The 17,765-nt window shown below is 42.9% G+C and overlaps 1 protein-coding gene across 2 annotated transcripts in view; it reads left to right on the forward strand.

Moving 5' to 3' along the window:
• PRDM10 (PR/SET domain 10) overlaps positions 1-17,765 on the forward strand; it is a 97,164-nt gene that overhangs the window by 62,851 nt on the left and 16,548 nt on the right. For both annotated transcript variants that reach the window (XM_013062164.2, XM_004763916.3), the window contains 6 exons: positions 2,647-2,776; positions 3,511-3,753; positions 8,853-9,200; positions 10,851-11,006; positions 15,885-16,064; positions 16,724-16,834. In XM_013062164.2, the coding sequence (XP_012917618.1) occupies positions 2,647-2,776; positions 3,511-3,753; positions 8,853-9,200; positions 10,851-11,006; positions 15,885-16,064; positions 16,724-16,834 (1,168 nt within the window). The remainder of the gene's footprint in view (positions 1-2,646; positions 2,777-3,510; positions 3,754-8,852; positions 9,201-10,850; positions 11,007-15,884; positions 16,065-16,723; positions 16,835-17,765) is intronic.

A 17,765-nucleotide genomic window follows, 5' to 3' on the forward strand; every position in this document is an offset into this window, starting at 1 on the left:
GAAAATTAAAATGTCACTTGTGCTTTCTTTGGATCAAGAGTGAAGACAGGGAGTCCAGTTGGAAGCTATTTTAATAGTTCGGGTGAAGAATGAGAGTATTTTGGAATGCTGTGGCACCGATGGGACACCATTAGGGTTGTCATCTTTTACAGGATTTGAAAAGAGAGGAGATGGAATGACACGGTGTTTAGGAAAGTGGGAAAATCCGTGTTCTAGGGAAGGACATATGACTTCCTCCGATCATACCATTAAGAGCTCTCTTGAGGTTCGTGGTCATGATGCTAAAGTGAGACCACTAGCATGGCTCTTTGTCATCGTCCAGTATCATTTGCTGCAATGATGCCAGTGCTGAGCAGCCAGGGAGTGGGACGGCACAGTGTGGTGGCTTTGCCGGCAGAGTGTGGTGGCTTTGCCAGCACAGCAGGAGTGACGGAGCGGCAGTGGGGATGGCAGTCGAGAGGGAGCAGTTATAGCAGTTACAGTGAATGACTTCGGAGTTTATGTGTGGAAGAAGGGAGAGAAAACATCAAGAGGTTGTAGGACTGCAAACAGGCGGCAGAAGGACTACACTGGAGGTGGTGGTGAGATGCAAGGATTGTTGAGTCCAGGGATTTGAGGGTGTGAGCTGGAAAGCCAGAGGTAACGTTCGAGTGGGCAGTGCGTGGGACTGAGGTAAGGGGACGGGGCTCGATACTTACGGAGGGTAACCTGGTCTCGGATATGACCATGGGAGCCATAGGAGTAAATGTCTGAGGTGGGTGGAGGGCATAGTGAGAGTGAAATCACTCCCTGTCAGGTGTCTCTAGAACTCTGTTCATGGCTCTGTTGTCACACTTTTTATACTGTGTTTTTTTGGTTTGTGTGCCTGCCGTCGCTATTAGACTTCTGAGGGCAAAAACTGTCACATATAACTTGTCTTTATTGCCTAGTATGGGGCGTGGCACATGGTATATAAAGACATTTGTTGGCTGCCTATTAAAAAGAAATTGGAGACCATTAGGAAAATTTGAACTTTGACTAGATTTAATAATACTGAGCAACTATCAGATTTTTTAAAAAAGATTTTATGTACTTGACAGAGAGAGAGAGATCACGAGTAGGCAGAGAGGCAGGCAGAGAGAGAGGGGGAAATGGGCTCCCTGCTGAGCAGAGAGCCCTAGGACCCTGTGACCATGAACTGAGCCAAAGGCAGAGGCTTAGCCCACTGAGCCACCCAGGCGCCCCACAACTCAGATTTTTAAGGTGTGATGATGGTATTATGGAATATGCATGTGTATATCTATCTATCTATCTATCTGGAATAGAGAAAAAAGAGTCCTTGTATTGTAGAGACATATTTGTGGAAATATTTGCATATTATCTTGAAATGATGTCTAGACTTAGTTCAGAATAATCTAATGCATAAGTGTGTGGGGGAAATAGCCGGGGGTGGGGGTACATTGGAATAAAATTAGCCATGAGTAGCTAAGTATTGAAATCAGGTAATGGGCACATAGGGTTCATTGTGTACATTGGGTTCTACATTTATCTAGGTTCAGAATTTTCTATAAGAAAGAGTCTTTTAAAAATTCTGGAACAACATATAATTTTTGTTAAATTGCTAAATAGATAAGTGGAGAAATAAAACATGATCTGGTCAGTTTTACACATACCTCTCACACACATCTTTTTTATTTTCCCCTCCCCTCCCCTCTCTTCCCTTCCCTTCCCAGTATCGTTAACATACAGTGTTAGGTTAGTTTCAGGTTCAACAGTTCCATACAATACTCAGTGTTCATCAAGTGAGTGTACTCTTAATCCGCTCACTCATTCATCTTCTAAAAGAGATTTTAGGGGCACCCTTCCTGAATTCCTTTATTGAGGAATTTTATCTGCTAGAAATCTATTAAAGAAGATAAAATTTACTTGGTGTTCACAAGGCATGTTATGGCACAGTTGAGTTAGAAATTTGTTTTGACCTGTCAGAAGCTTATAGCAAAACAAGAAAGTTCTTTAGAATCGAGCCACATGTCTTGGAAGGAATAGGAAGTGAAGCACGGGAGAAGGAGGGAAAGAACGGAATCTTGTCTCTAGGAACGCACTGTAAGGCCAGGCGTGTTCTGTCCTGTCTGCATTTCTCACATCATTTCAGAGATATGTTTGTGCTTTCCGAATTTTCAGTAACAAAATGGTTGTCAGTGCTCTGAGTTTTCAGTAGCTCCTTTTTTCTGAATAATTTAAGATATCTCTGGGCTATATAGATGGCAGGGATGAGATATTTAGAAAGTGTATATTACCAGGGCGCCTGGGTGGCTCAGTCAGTTAAGCAGTCTACTCTTGATCTTGGGCTGTAGAATTGAGCCCTACGTTGGACCCTGCACTCAGCGCCTGGAGTCTGCTTGTCCCTCTCTCTGCCCCTTCCCCACTCATGAATCGGCGTGAGCATGCTCTCTAAAATAAATTTTAAAATCTTTAAAAAAAAAATTAAAAAAAAAAAAAGAAAGTGCATATTATCAAAATGATTGTTGCCAGTAGAAAAAAGAATCAGGAAAAGTAATAAAATGAGAGGAAATCAAGATTCGGGGCTCATCAGCACCATGAAGGGAAAATACTTGTTAGGGAGTACTGTGTAACCATGTTGTTTATAACCTAATCTTCTGTCCCCAGAACAAGAGGCAGAGGAAGGGGACGAGGCAAGAGGAGATTTGGCCCTGGTCGACGACCAGGACGCCCTCCAAAATTTATCCGCTTGGAAATAACCAGTGAAAATGGGGACAAGTGTGACGACGGGACACAGGTACCGGGGGAGGAAGAACTCTGTGTTAGATGCCTGCTCTGGGGATCTGGAACGAGTACCAGGCTTCAGTACAGATACCTCCTGGAGGCTGATGGTCCTGCCATGTCCGAGCTTGGTGGCTTGTTAATTGGAGGACGACTGGCAGAAGGCGAGAAGAATGCATTCTCAAAAAACCCTGAACGTATTCTTGAATGTCACAACAAAAATCCAACTTTGTTGCCGTCAAGATTTGAAATTGGGGGCGCTTGGGTGGCTCAGTCATTTAAGTGTTTGACTCTTGATTTTGTTCAGGTCACGATCTCAGATCAAGTCATGATCTCAGGGTTGTGAGATCGAGCCCCATCTTGGGTTCTGTGCCGGGCATGGAGCCTGCTTAAGGTTCTGTCCCTCCCTCTCCCTCTGTCATCACCACCTCACCCCTGCCACCAAAAAAAGGAGTTGAAATTGTCCAGATATTGTTGGGGGATAATGTTTAATTAGTTTCATGGTCTTATTCCAGATGAGTTCTCCTCTCAGAGTCTTTTCCTCATGAAGTGGTCTGGAATATCTCTTGGTTTTACATCCTGTGGATAGTTACCTAGTCTTGGATAGTTTTCCCAGAAGGAGACTATTTTTTTCTGAGCATTAGGACTCTAGAGATTTAAAAAATAGGCAGCAGTTCCAAATACTAGCTGGCACTCTAGCATGAGTCTCTATCTAGCTGGGGAAATCATTCCTGGTTATTGCAATTTCAGGACTTGCTACATTTTTCCACCAAGGACCAGTTCGATGAGGCTGAGCCAGCTACTCTGAATGGGCTAGATCAACCAGAACAGACCACCCTCCCCATCCCTCAGCTGCCACAGGAAACCCAGCCTTCTCTGGAGCATGAGCCAGAAACTCATAGCCTACACCTGCAGCCCCAGCACGAGGAGAGCGTGCTGCCCACCCAGAGCACTCTGACGGCCGATGACATGCGCAGAGCCAAGCGTATCCGAGTAAGTGGGAAGTAGAGCTCCTCCTTCACGAGGTGCTGCCCTTTCTCCAGTCGACTGGCTTTCTGAGTGCCATGTTTTCCCAACTCACTCACCATCCACTCTGAAATCTTGCATCTAGCCTACCACACACTGGATCCCCTTATCTAGGAGGAATGTATTAACCAATTCTCAGTGTCTTTGTGTCCTGTGACAGCCTGGAATGGCTGGTCCTAGATTCCATCAATTTAGTGATGACACAGAAGCTTGGCTTTTGGCAGCTTCTGGATTAGTATAGTTCGAGTAGGATAGCTCTCTGGATCCCTAACCTCACGGATTGGAAATGGGGAAATAAGTAGGTTTAATTATAATAATTATTTACACTGAAGCCACTCTACTCCATGCCTAATGATAGCTCTCAGATTAATTTTGGGTACATGAATTTGGTTGTCTACAGTTTCCAAAGGAAGACTGGCAAATGTCATTACTCATCATTGCAAAGGGACCCGTGTCCGCATTGCTGTGGCAGGTAGAGTTTACACATCCGGGACAGCCTGAAGTTTAGTACCAGGTTTGGGAGTTGGTCATTGGTACACTTCTGTGGCCTGTGTCTCAACTGTAGACCATGCGGCCACCCAGCTTCCATGGCCTCTAGGTCAGATGTGTTACTCTTACCTCACAGATAGCACTGGAGTCTGAGTTAGTTCCTGGAGGAGAGGCATGTGGAGAACAATAGGGTTTTGTGGGATAAGTGTATGTGCTGACCAGTTTACATCCAGAAAACGATGACTTATACCACTGTCTATGGCAGCGGTATATACTTTTATTTTGTGGCTAGAAAGAGGTTTTTTTTGTATACCTTTCTAGGCCTTACAGTTTTGAGAGACGTGATTGTTTTTGCTCATGTTTCTTTTGGTCTTCTCACTTGCCTACACGTAGCTTATATTTCTCTTGGTCTTCTTACTTGCCTGTAGACTGGAAGAGACCTTGAAAAATAGTCTAGTCCATGCCTTCCTGTAAAAATACATTTAAACATTTATAGCAATATAATAACATTGAAAGGTTGTCAGTGCTCTGAGGCTAAGTAGTCTTTATTAGGATCCTGTGATGGAAACATATAATGCTTTTGGCTCCATGTATATTCTTTCCAAAGACTGTGGAAACATATGTAAATATAGACCAGAAAGGCAAAAAGGTATGAATTAATACCTTCCTAATCCGTCATTCTACATTATTTGCCAATCTGCATTTTACTCTTGCTCCATGACTTTCTTTTCTGCTTTGGCCATTCTGATTTTTCACCAAGTCCAGAGAAATGCTTACAAGATTTATTTTTTTTACAGGAAAAAAAAAAAACCATAAAAACAACCCAAAATGAAAGACCACACATGTAGTGAAGTTGTGGTTGTACGAGCCTAGTGTAGCTCTAACTGTGTTCGTATCCTTCAGTGCATTGGGTGGCTGGTTTGGGTATGAGGTTCCTTGCATCAAAGCAAAAGCCACGTGCACTTGGCTTTTGGAGGTCAGTCTTAGTTGAGCACTTGTGTTTCTTCCTCTCACACCTTCTAAAAATTAGGGCTATGTATTTTTTCATCTTTTCTCTCCAGATTGGTAATGACCAACTGAAGGGAAGTCTTCCAATCCCATTGGTAATGTAACTATTTTTCTCTCCTCTAATGCTGCCTGCTCAGTTGGAGCTGCAGGTAGGTTCGTTTCCTGTGTTCCACGTAACAGAACGTTATTGACGTGTTTGCTGACCTGCTGTTCTTTGCAACCTGTATTTGCTAAAACCTGGTGGAATCTACCGTAATTGCAAATCAGTCGATGAATAACCATTTATTTTCAGGTAGACCGATGAATACATTGTGGGTGGCAGATTCCTCCTACCCCAAATGAAGGGTAGGACTAAGTGATCTCCAGGATCCCATCCAGTTCTACAACAGTTTGGATGACTTAGGGAATGGTAGTGAGATCTGACTGCATACTCAGCCCTGGCTAGGGACACCATGCAATCTTCCCATGAGTCCTCTCCGCTAGGAGCTTACCATCTAATTAGGGAGAGAGTGCTCATGTAATGGATCTTAGAGTCAAGGGCTAAATTTGAAAGTGTAGCTTGTAATTGCTATAGGAACTGGGAAGTGAGAAAGGCCAAAGAAAGATGAGAAGGGGTCAGGGAGTAGTTTGTGCAGGAAGCAAGCCTTAAATGTTTTGGGAGAGGGACAGGAAGAAGTGGGCTGTTTCCAGGGCTCTTGGCCATAAGATCAAAGGCCAACACATAGGCATGTGCTTGGAATGGTTTTGGGACACTGCACATTGTAGCTTGACCCTAGTGTGGGGTGCCAATTGAAGGATGGCGGAGAGTGAGGGCTAGTCCACTAAAGGCTTTGAAAGTCTGGTAGAAATAGGCAGAAGAGTGTTAAAACAAACAAACAAACAAAAGCCAAAAAACAAACAGGATTGGTTTCTTTTTGGTATCAAGATCAAAATAATTCGAAAAGTGATGAAGAATGAATTTCCTTTAGCTATTAATATCAAACTTCAGAAACATTATAGGTCTTTGTCTGCAAAGAATCTGTTGTCTTAGAATTCACTTCAATGTGAGTTGAACCCCCATCGCAGATGGCAGCAATCATAGCATTTTGGCCCAGAGTATCTTCTGGACCATATAGTGTCGTGTGCCTGGCTGATGGCAACTCAGGGGTCAGAAGATCCGTAATGGATCCGTCTGTGCTTTCTCTGCCACTTCTCATGGTTTCTTCTAGCAATGTGTGCCAGCAGAGCTCTGAGCTACACTGGAATGTAGAATTAGAGTAGAAATGGCCTGCAAGTAGGTCAAGGGGTAGGGATAGTTTCAGCACTTTCACTGCCTTGTACTGTGTAGATTACATGAGGATCAGAGGAATATGATCTTCAGGGCTCCATGGGAATTAAAAGGACAACAAGAACAAGGTCTGTGGACAGAACTAAGACTGAGGAGCCCAGTGGCTGCTCAGCGATCAAGTGTCTGAGGATATTCAAACTAATCAGAAATGACAGAAGACTTATTAGCATAATAGTTCAAAACAAAACCGGGTTCTAGATTTGGCACCCCGAGGAGTGGAATCCCCAGTGGGACCAAGAGCAATTATACATTGTGTCTGTCCTTGGAAACCATACCGAACTTGGATAAAGGAAATGATTCTTACATGCTGTAAGCACTCTAAATCTTACATGTCTGAATCTCGGGATAGTATTTGTTTGTTTGCAGTATTTCCGTTAAGTTTTCAAAGTCTCCCAAATAGTGAGAGCTCTTCTGTGCAATAAATATTTGTTCAGATGGAGTAAAAAGATTGGGTACCTGTCGAACAGGGTGATAAAGCACAAGCAGACTCTGTGGCTGACATGAGGATGGTCTGCTCCTGCAGATCTCTGCAGGTGCTGTAGAAGGATCTTGAAAGAATTCTTTCTGTTTCTCATATGAAATGCATTTCATTAATTCTGGAGTTTTTACTGAACACTTCCTATGAGCTAAGCTATATGTGAAGGGATCTAGATATAAAGGAGAATATGATGTAATGCAGTCCTGAAGCAGTCTCCGTCCACTGGGGAACATAACAGAATTTCTAAGTGTTGCCTCAAGATAAACAAGTAGGTAAAATCTCTCTCCTGGCCCCAAGAGAGAACCTGGAGGAGAAAGTTTTCTGTCATATAGTAACTGTGTTCAGAATTTTCACTAAGGAAAAAAAGGTTATTCTGCTTTTTTCCTGAATGATTATTTCCCACTTAATTTAGTTTAGAAGCTGCTTCTTGTTGGGGTTTAAGCATGATTCATTGTATTTTTTTTCATGCACCAATAACGTATCAAGGTCTCCATTAATGCTTCAGTTACTATTTCCTTGGTTACGTAAGCATACCCATTCACAGATACATTTTTTTTTGAGGGAATTCTCCTCCTCCCCACAGCTCTTTAGAGCTTTCCCTCTGGTCTTTTGATGAACCTATGAGTGAGTCTTCATTATAGTATAGCTAAAATATTGATTCTGTATTCTCTGTGTGAAAGATGATTCTGTTGATCTGCTCTCAGTAGAGCATGAGTTGTTTTTCCAGTGGTAGTAATGAATTTGCACTGAATATCTGTATTTTCTCACTTGGATTCCCTATAACAAGTGCATGAATTTATAATAAGATGGCTAATCAGCATTAGAAGCGCAATCTGTGACTGCAAAAAAAAAAAAAATTGAGTAGACAGGGAACAAAAAGATAGTCTTAACTTTGTTATCATGGCCTTTTAACCAGTGGAACTAAGTAGCTACGCCGAGAACTTGTCTTCTGCATTTTCTAAGTAGGAAGTGGTCAAATATACACATTCCATGTATAATGTGTGCTCATATATCTTATCTCATGAAAGAACATGTTCATATAAATCTGTATCCTTCATTTCTCTTTCAAGTTCTCTTTCTTAAATTGAGATATAATTCACGGACCATAAGATTCACCCTTTTACAAGCGGTGTTTAGAATATTCTCAGTTGTGTAACCATCACCACTAGAATTCCAGAACATTTTCATCATTCTGAAAGTAACCTTGTATCTATTGCCTCCTTCCCCAGCCCCTGGCAAGTACTACTCTTCCGTTTTTTTATATCTTTTTTTTTTCCCCTAAACATTTTAATCAAGCTTTGAATTCTTTTTCTCAAGAACTTCAGCAAGTCACATTTGGCTGACTTGCTCCAACCTCATTCATGCATGTGTGACTCATCCCACATCACTTCTTCTAAATCTCCAATTGTTGTTCTGCTCAACTCCGGAATTTGTTTTATCATACAGATCTTTTATTGGGAATGCTATTTTGGCTGTGACTGACTTAAATTCTTAAAAAAAAAAAAAAAAAAAGAACCCAAACAAACCCATATATCCATAAATATCGTAAGACATAAAAAAGGTTTGCTTTCCAGGGAGATCTTCTCTGGGCATGGGTTTAGTTTTCACGTCTTCACCAGAGAAATCTTCTTTCCACTGTGTGTCCTGGAGTTTAATATCTATGAAAAGTCTGACTGCAGAGACGATCCTCTTTCTCTGTAGGTGTGCGAGCTGCTTGCCCGCCTGACTGCTCGCTGAATGATCCCGTTTGTGTGTGTCTTTCAGAATGCAGCTCTTCAGCATCTGTTTATTCGAAAGTCTTTCCGGCCTTTTAAGTGTTTGCAATGTGGGAAGGCCTTCCGGGAAAAGGACAAACTGGACCAACATTTGCGTTTCCACGGGCGGGAGGGGAACTGCCCGCTGACCTGTGATCTCTGTAACAAGGGCTTCATCAGCAGTGCGTCCTTGGAGAGCCACATGAAGCTCCATTCGGACCAGAAGACTTATTCTTGCATTTTTTGCCCAGAATCCTTTGACCGCCTTGATCTGTTGAAGGATCATGTGGCCATTCATATCAATGATGGCTGCTTCACGTGCCCAACTTGTAAGAAACGATTCCCAGATTTTATCCAGGTGAGTGTCTATTCCTGAGACTCCCGTACGCTTTTCTTCTTTGGTAAAAGAAACTTCGATGTTTGGAAAATTGAGACTGCCTACCGCCTGCATTTTCATCCCGTCCTTGAAACAACTTTACCGTTGAGAACAGTATTTCTTCAATCAAGCTACTTTTGATAAGCGAAACATCATCATAACCCTTAATTGTCCAAATCAGACATTGGCATTGAACCATATAAGTTGTATTACAAGGAGCAAATACCCAGATCTGATTATCATTTTTACAAAGTCTTTCTTAATCTTTGCCAGTACGCTCTACTCATAAAATGTAGAGAGCCTGTAGAAGACGTACTCCCATTTCTTGGCCTGGAAACATTTTCTCTCTACTACTGTGGTATCCTGTCTTGCTTTACTAAGGTCATGCATTTTGGAAGGAGACAAAGAGAGTTGGTATATAATATACTTTTGTATCAAGCACTGACCTCCTTCCCTGGACTATATTCTGGAGCAAAATAGGTGAGGATAAATTCCAGAATATTCATGATTTCATTTGAACATCCAATGATGATCTGCTAGTTCTATGTTAGTCAACGAATAGTTAAGTATAAATATCTAATAAAAATATTTTCTCTCTTAAAAAAAATTACCTAGACAAAAGGAGCTCATAGTTCTGCTAGTATGGGGAGCCTTGGTAATTTTGTCACTCCACAACAGTTAGAAAAGTGGCTTATGGCAGAATCTAATGGCAAAAGAGACTCAAAAAACAAGCAAAATGTCTTACAGGAATAGTTTGCTACGACTCACTACTCAGCCGTCGTTCACGGCTCTCCTTCACTGGGTATTTATGGCTAAGGAAATTCAGAGGTCATATTCCTTTATTTAAATTATCCAAAAGCATGGGGAATAAGTCCCGATTAAGGAGAAATGATACTGATGTTGTGTTGTTCTCCTAAAAGGGTAATGTATTTTATATCATCAAATTCATGTCTTTATTCTTCAGAACCTGATTTGTTTATTTATTCCAAGATTTTATTTATTTATTTGAAAGAGTACACAAGCAAGGGGAGTAGGAGAGGGAAAGGCAGACTCCCCTCTGAGCAGGGATCACCATATAGGGCTCCATCCTAGGACCCTGGGATTATGACCTGAGCTGAAGGCAGACACTTAAGCAACTGAGTCATCCAGGGGTCCCTTTCAGAACCTGATTTGATGGAAAGATGTAAAAGGACCAATTAATGAAAGGGACTAAATTGCTTCTATATGTGTTGGAAGCAGGAAAGAGTGAGAAAGAATCTTTTTTTTAATCTTTCTGTGGATAATTTTTTACCAAGATTTATTTAAATCCAGAGGAATTCTGCTTTTAATCTTAAAAAAGGAGAGAAAGAAAAATGGGTCTCATGTGATCAGGGCTTTAACTGAGCAAGTACTCTTTGTTTCTCTTCTTCACGTTATATGGAGGTTGAGATTTATAAGGCTTTCTGGCTACTTGTTTTGTTTCTTTGGGACAGGGGTGCTGTGTGTGAGGCCACTTATCAATCACATCTGATTGGGTTATGCCGCAGGGCCCATGAAAATCCATGGGAATGCGTTTGGCTCCCTCTAGTGTTCATAAGCCGCCATTTGTCCTTTCCTTGGGTCCTCTGACTGACTCGCGTCTTCAACTGCCAGGTGAAAAAACACGTGCGGAGCTTCCACTCAGAAAAGATCTACCAGTGTACAGAGTGCGACAAGGCGTTCTGCCGCCCTGACAAACTGCGCCTGCACATGCTCCGACATTCAGACCGCAAAGATTTCCTGTGTTCGACGTGCGGGAAACAATTTAAGGTACAGAAGCAGTGAAGGGCCTAACGTTCTCAGGGTCACGGAAATTTCACGGGGCTAAGGATAGGTGCCTGTTCATTCCATCAGTTAATCACCTCCTTACAAAGATCTGAACTTGGGATGCATTTTATGTCTCACGTTTGACTTGGTTATTATGATAAAATGAGGGGGAAAGCTCACCTTAATATCCCCAAATAATTAATATAATTGTGGAATAGAGTGATAACCCATCTCCTTAAAAGAATCCAAATGTACAATAGGTGGAACTGCATTGCTTTGAATTCCCAAGAGAACAATACGTTGACTTACCAAATCGAGAAACTTTTGTTGGGGACCTATTACGTATCAGAGCCTGGCAATTGAGCCCTGAAAGTCTCAGAACTGTCATCTAAGGAAGGCAGGAGATCTGTGGGATGCCGAACGGCTTGGGCAACTTGGGGAAAGGGTCATGACTCCAGGATTAAAAGAAGACATCATAAGTATTGGTAGCCTGCCTAGACTTTAGAAGAAGCAAGGGGAAAACTCACAGGAAACTCAGGGATAAGAGTTAAATAAGGAAATAGGAAAATAGTCAAGTACCTTTCATTGGGAAATCAGATGGCTCATACTGAATAGAGAAACACTAGTGAGTGTGACTGTAGATCATGCTGTCATAGAAACTGGAAAAGAATCAAAAAAGGCTGCAGAAGGGAAAAATTAATTATAAAAAGATGCATTGTATAGAATTTGGAGATGGTAAAGAGATATAGGAAGTAATTTTCAAGCTTTAACTTGATATGTCGTGGAATAGAATCCTGCTGGCATTCAGTGTACCGTAGCACCGTTTGGGCCTTTGCGGAGAACTCTAATGTGACCTCTAAATAGGTGTAGGTTCTTTTTCATTTCTTTTATTATTATTATTATTAATTATTTATTTTTTAAAAAGATTTTTAAAATTCGTTTGACAGACAGAGATCACAAGTAGGCAGAGAGGCAGGCAGAGAGAGAGAGAGAGAGAGGTGGAAACAGGCTCCCCACCTAGCAGAGAGCCTGATGCGGGGCTTTATCCCAGGACCCTGAGATCATGACCTGAGCCGAAGGCAGAGGCTTAACCTGCTGAGCAGCTAAGGTGCCCCTCTTTTTCGTTTCTTAATTAAAAAACACCACCAATGGGATGCCTGGGCGGCTCAGTGGGTTAAGCCTCTGCCTTCAGCTCAGGTCATGATCTCAGGGTCCTGGGATCGAGTCCTGCATCTTGCTCTCTGCTCAGCAGGGAGCCTGCTTCCCCGCCTTCTCTCTCTCTGCCTGCTTCTCTGCCTACTTGTGATCTCTCTCTGTCAAATGAATAAATAAAAATCTTAAAAAAAAACACACCACCAACAATCTATCTAAAAGGATTCATGTCTTATGATGTTAACAGATTGTTCATCCATCCATCCCACCATTTGATATTTGATATTTTTTTATTCTCTCTTTTGTGCCTGATCTCATTTTAGCACCAGGCATGTGAAAAACCTTGCTCCTTTCACTTCCTCTTTCACTCTCACCTGATGTATTAGGATAGGGTTCAAACAGGAATGCAAACCCACTAGAGTTATGTAGCAAGGGAGTTTTATAGGAATAAGAACATCATAGAAGAAGATAGAGAAGCATGGATCTGGCAGGAGAAGTTGGAGGATCGGAGAGAAGTCACTAATGTACCCTTCTGCGGCCCTGGTCCGGGCAGACAACGAGCACTTCCCTGGGAATCTGGGGACCCTGGCACCTTCAGCGTGCTCATGAAAGAGAGCCGGTGCTGGCTACGGAGGAACCTTCCTGCCTGTGGCGGTGGACATGGAGTTGCCCGCGGTGCCTGCTCTCAGCAGGAGAGCTGGTGGCGCAGTAGGAGCCAGCGAGGGTGAGCGGGGCCATCCCGGCAACCTACCTCCGGCTCCCGGAGCATCCTGGCCACTGCTTCCTTCCCGTCTTCCAGTCTGGTGTGAGCCTGTCTCCTCGTGAAGACTGAGGACCCAGGAAGGGGATCCGTGTCAATACAGTTAGTTCTCCTTAGCTGAGTTGACACAGTCTAAAAGCACAACCTATCTACAGTTCATTTTTCAGACTATAATGAGTTATTTTTCTAGAGAACAAATTGGATGTCATGTGCCTTCAGAAAAGCCCTTTAATTTTAATAGCCTCTTAGATAGATTTCAAAGTGCTTATCACTTAGAAGTCACCCCAAGGGGCACCTGGTGTTTCAGTCAGTAGAGCATGCAACTCTTGCTCTCAGGTCACCTATCGTTGGGCATAAAGGCTTACTTAAAAAAAAAAAATAGCCACCACAAGATCTGGCTTCCATAATAGAATATATAGAGAGAGTTGTGAACTCACTGTGTTGTACACCTGAAACTGATATAATATTGTGTGTCACCCAAACTCTAGTTGAATACAGGACCTGGCTCCCAGTTACCTGTGCAGTTCTCCCTTCCCTTTTGTACTCTGCTCTCCTGAACTGTGGGGTTTACGGCAGTGTGGCATGCTGTCTGACTCTCCTGGGGGCATTACATCTGTTCTTCTTCTCAACCCACTGCTTGAAATACACTTTCAGACTCTCTCATCCTTCTGCCTGGCTGATGTCACTTTATACACAGGCATTTCTTGATGCCCCCCTCCCTGGATTAAGTGCTTCTCCTGTGTATTCCCATAGAACCCTTAACTTGTGAGCCTGTTGTAGCACTTCTACTGAATTGTAATTATCCAACTACAAGTTCCAAAAGGTAGGACCTCTTGACTTTCAGGTGCTCTCACTTTAAAGAGGAAATCTGACATGTGCATTGAAAATCGTTACTGCTCCTGGGGGGCCTGACTGGCTTAGTCAGAAGGACACTCGACTCTTGATCTCAGGGTCATGAACTTGAGACCCAGACTGGGTGCAGAAATTACTTCAGTAAATAAAACTTAAAAAAAAATTATTTCTGCTACTGTAATAGAGGGGAAAAAAATGCCATGAGGAGGATTTGATCTGATTTGGGGTATAGGTGACCCTTGAATTCCCTTAAGGGTGGGCAAGAGGGAGCCTGCTAGAGAAAGGGACGGGAGGAGGACAGGGAGAGGGGTAAAGACACTCCAGGGGCATTTTACAGCTGGGCTGAACTGGAGAAGAGGGCTACCGTATTCAAGACAAACATCTGAGGGAGAATTGGTAGGACTTCATGTCTGGATGCCAGGCGGATGGGTGGACAGAGAGAAATTGGGCTGTGCAGCTTGGGAGCCTAGCTATTTGGGATCATTGCTGATCCAGCAGCAGGATTTAGGCAGGAGGAGAAAGTGGGGCATAATGAATTGGTTTTAGGGCCATTAGGATGGAAAATGCTGAGAAATGGCCTTCAGCGAATGTGTATGCAGAGCTGGGTGTAGGAGGAGGAGGAGGCTTTCAGGCTTGTGTAATGATTCAGTTACAATAAGTGGGTCCTTTAAAGAGAATGGGTGGGGGGAGATAGAGAAGACCAACGCTGGGGAAAAAGCAGAAATATAACAGAAGTCTGAGGTGTTGAGCTTTATCTAAAGACACTCAGAAATACTGTTATTTAGGACAGGGCTTGTAATCCAGACTTCACCGCAGAATAGGAGATGATGAAATTCTCTGATGGGCTTCCCGGGAACGAGGTGGGTGGGGTAGGAGGAGAGAGTGGTCGTGTTTTATCCATGGCAGCAGAAGAAGGAGGTAAGTGAGGGGTCCTAGCGTTGAGCTCTGAACTTGGAATGGTTCCCAATACTCGGTGGGCACTTGAGAAATGCTTGTTAGATGAATGTGCTGAAAAAGGGCAGTGGTTTAATAGAAGTCCTTCTACCAAAATGTGAGGAGAACTGTTCTGGTGGAAAGAATCAGAATCTTTATCAGGCCAATAAGAGTTTAATCATGTCCAAGAGAAGAGAGAAATGCTGAAGAAGGGAGCTGGCATGTTTCTGAATTTTTTTTTCCATTGGGATAGGCTCTGCCCGATTTTCTCTCTATGCACTCGTATAAACATGTATCACTAGATTAGGTCATCAGACTAAGACCTGTGACCTAGACCATATGCTCCATCCATAGTGGGCAGCGTGATTGTTTACATGAACTTCTAAATCCATAAGATGAGAAATACTTAAATTTATGTGGGATTTGGAGGAGCATCATAATGTTTGTTAAAATGTGTGGGAACTGAGCATACACATGGCTTTGTAAATACAGTATTACCTATCATTCATTATCAATTTATCTTGTAAATTCTTTTTTTAGATTTTTATTTTTTATTTATTTGACAGGCAGAGAGCACAAGTAGGCAGAGAGAGAGAGAGAGAGAGGTGGAAGCAGGCTCCCTGCTGAGCAGAGAGCCCAATGCGGGGCTCGATCCCAGGACCCCGATCATGACCTGAACCGAAGGCAGAGGATTTAAACCCACTGAGCCACCCAGGTGCCCCTAAGTTTTTTTTTTTTTTTTAAAGATCTTGTTTGATAGGGGGAGCAGCAGGCAGAGGCAGAGGGAGAAACAGGCTTCCCACTGAGCAGGGAGTCCAATTCGGGGTTTGATCCCAGGGCCTTGGGGCCATAACCTGAGCCTAAGGCAGACGCTTAACTGACTGAAGCACCCAGGCACCCCTGTCTTGTAATTCTTAATACCAAGTTTATTCCATTATCCTTTGACCTTCTCCATAATACACATAATTTCTTCCTTCCCAAAAGGCAAGGCTCAGTGGAGCACACTTATTTGCTAACAGACAGAGTTTTGCCATGTCCTTGTCTGTTCCAGAACCCTAGCAACTCGGATGCCTCTTGGTAGGTTGTGTTTACTGGTAACTTGTATTGCTTTTTTTAATCCCTTCAATTAAAAAATTTCTGCCCTCGCTACCCCCCTCCCCTGCCTTTTCAAACATTCTAACTAGCGGAAAGACAAGCTACGGGAACATATGCAGAGAATGCATAACCCTGAGAGGGAGGCCAAGAAGGCTGACCGCATCAGCCGCTCCAAGACGTTCAAGCCTCGCATCACGTCCACGGACTATGACAGCTTCACGTTCAAGTGCCGCCTGTGTATGATGGGCTTCCGGAGACGAGGCATGCTGGTCAGTGCCAAGCGGCTACCAGACCCACCCACTTCTGTTTATGGTGATGGCTTCTGTGCAGTATTCTGTGCGAAATTCTCAGTAGGTTTTGTCAGGGGCTAAGGGAAAAGCCAGAAGCAAGTGACGCCCAATTTGGAGTTCTTCCCAGTCTCCCTTTGCCCTCCTGTGGCACAGCTCATTTCTCCTGACCTCTTGGGATGAGTCTTTCTCTATCACTTCTTATTACGAGTTTCTTTTGCTTTACCCTGCTCAGTCTCTGCCCTTCTATTTCATTTCCTTCTTCTTGTGTTCCTGAACATCCTTTCTGGTGGGGTTTGTCCTTCTCCCCAGTGGCTCCCTTAATGCCTCCCCTTTCCGGATGCGAAAGAGCAGTAGTAGGAAACTGCCCTTCAAAGCAGGGTGTGTGCACCGGGTTCGTGCTATCCCCTTTCCCATCGTAGAATCCACAGTGACCTTCTGAATGACTGGTAACTCTTGCTAACCATGACTGTTAAGGCTTCGTGTCAGAAGGGCCTGGAAATGCTGGATCTGGCCACATGCCTTACTGTTTTGGGGCATGGCTTCAGAGGATTCCATCTTCTAGCATTCAAGACCAGAGCATTTGGTTCGCTTCTCTTTGTAATGGGTTCTTTTTTCTCATTTGCTTTTTTCCCCTTTAGGTAAATCACTTATCAAAGAGGCACCCAGACATGAAGATAGAGGAGGTGCCGGAGCTAACCCTCCCCATCATAAAGCCCAACCGCGACTACTTTTGTCAGTATTGTGATAAGGTAAAAGGAAACTATCCACGCTGGGAGCCCTTTGTCTGCATGTATGAATATACTGGGATCTTGCAGTTACTCTTAACAGATGGTCCCCTGGCTCTCAGTAGTTTTCCATTCAGATGAGCAAGGGCTACAAGTTCAGTCTCATTTTAAGCCAAAATTTTTTCCCTAAGCATTAGTTGACTTTGTGTTAAATGTTTTTCCTTCTCTCTGTGATTTTGTTTTAAAAGCAGAGGCTTACCAAGGGCTTAGTATATAAATTCATTTTAAATTCCTAGGCTCTAAAGTGAAATTGTTTATCATCCTACTTGTAAAATATATACAGTGGGTTTGGGATTTCTAGAAGATTGAGTAGGATGTGGACAAGTTTTTTTTTTTTTCTTTTTTAATTGATTTTTTGTGGACAAGGTTTACAATGGATAGCTGTTCATATATTTTATTTTGGGTGACCTGAATACCTTTTCTCATCCTTACTTTTGTGCAGTTACAAAAAAACCAAATATACACCTATTGTTTCATTGTAATATTGTTTCCTTATACGATGGAGTTGTGTTAGCTTAAAACTGGGAAACTTTTTATTTATTTATTAATTATTTTTTAAAAGATTTTATTTATTTATTTGACAGACAGAGATCACAAGTAGGCAGAGGCAGGCAGAGAGTGAGAAGGGGAAGCAGGCTCCCCGCTGAGCAGAGAGCCAGATGTGGGGCTCGATCCCAGGACCCCGGGATCATGACCTGAGCCGAAGGCATAGGCTTTAACCCACTGAGCCACCCAGGCGCCCCTGGGAAACTTTTTAAAGCATAGATTTACCATTGGAGGTACTAGTCACTTATAGACTTGCCATTTTGGAAGATTCTTTGGCATCTAGTAAACATTGAGAGCTTTTGTAGAAAGGCTAAGTGGGATGATCTGGGCTTTGAAACAATTCTTTTTC

The sequence above is a fragment of the Mustela putorius genome, unplaced genomic scaffold (assembly GCF_011764305.1).
Source record: "Mustela putorius furo isolate JIRA1106 unplaced genomic scaffold, ASM1176430v1.1 tig00000460_pilon_pilon_pilon, whole genome shotgun sequence".
NCBI classification, from domain to species: Eukaryota; Metazoa; Chordata; class Mammalia; order Carnivora; family Mustelidae; genus Mustela; species Mustela putorius.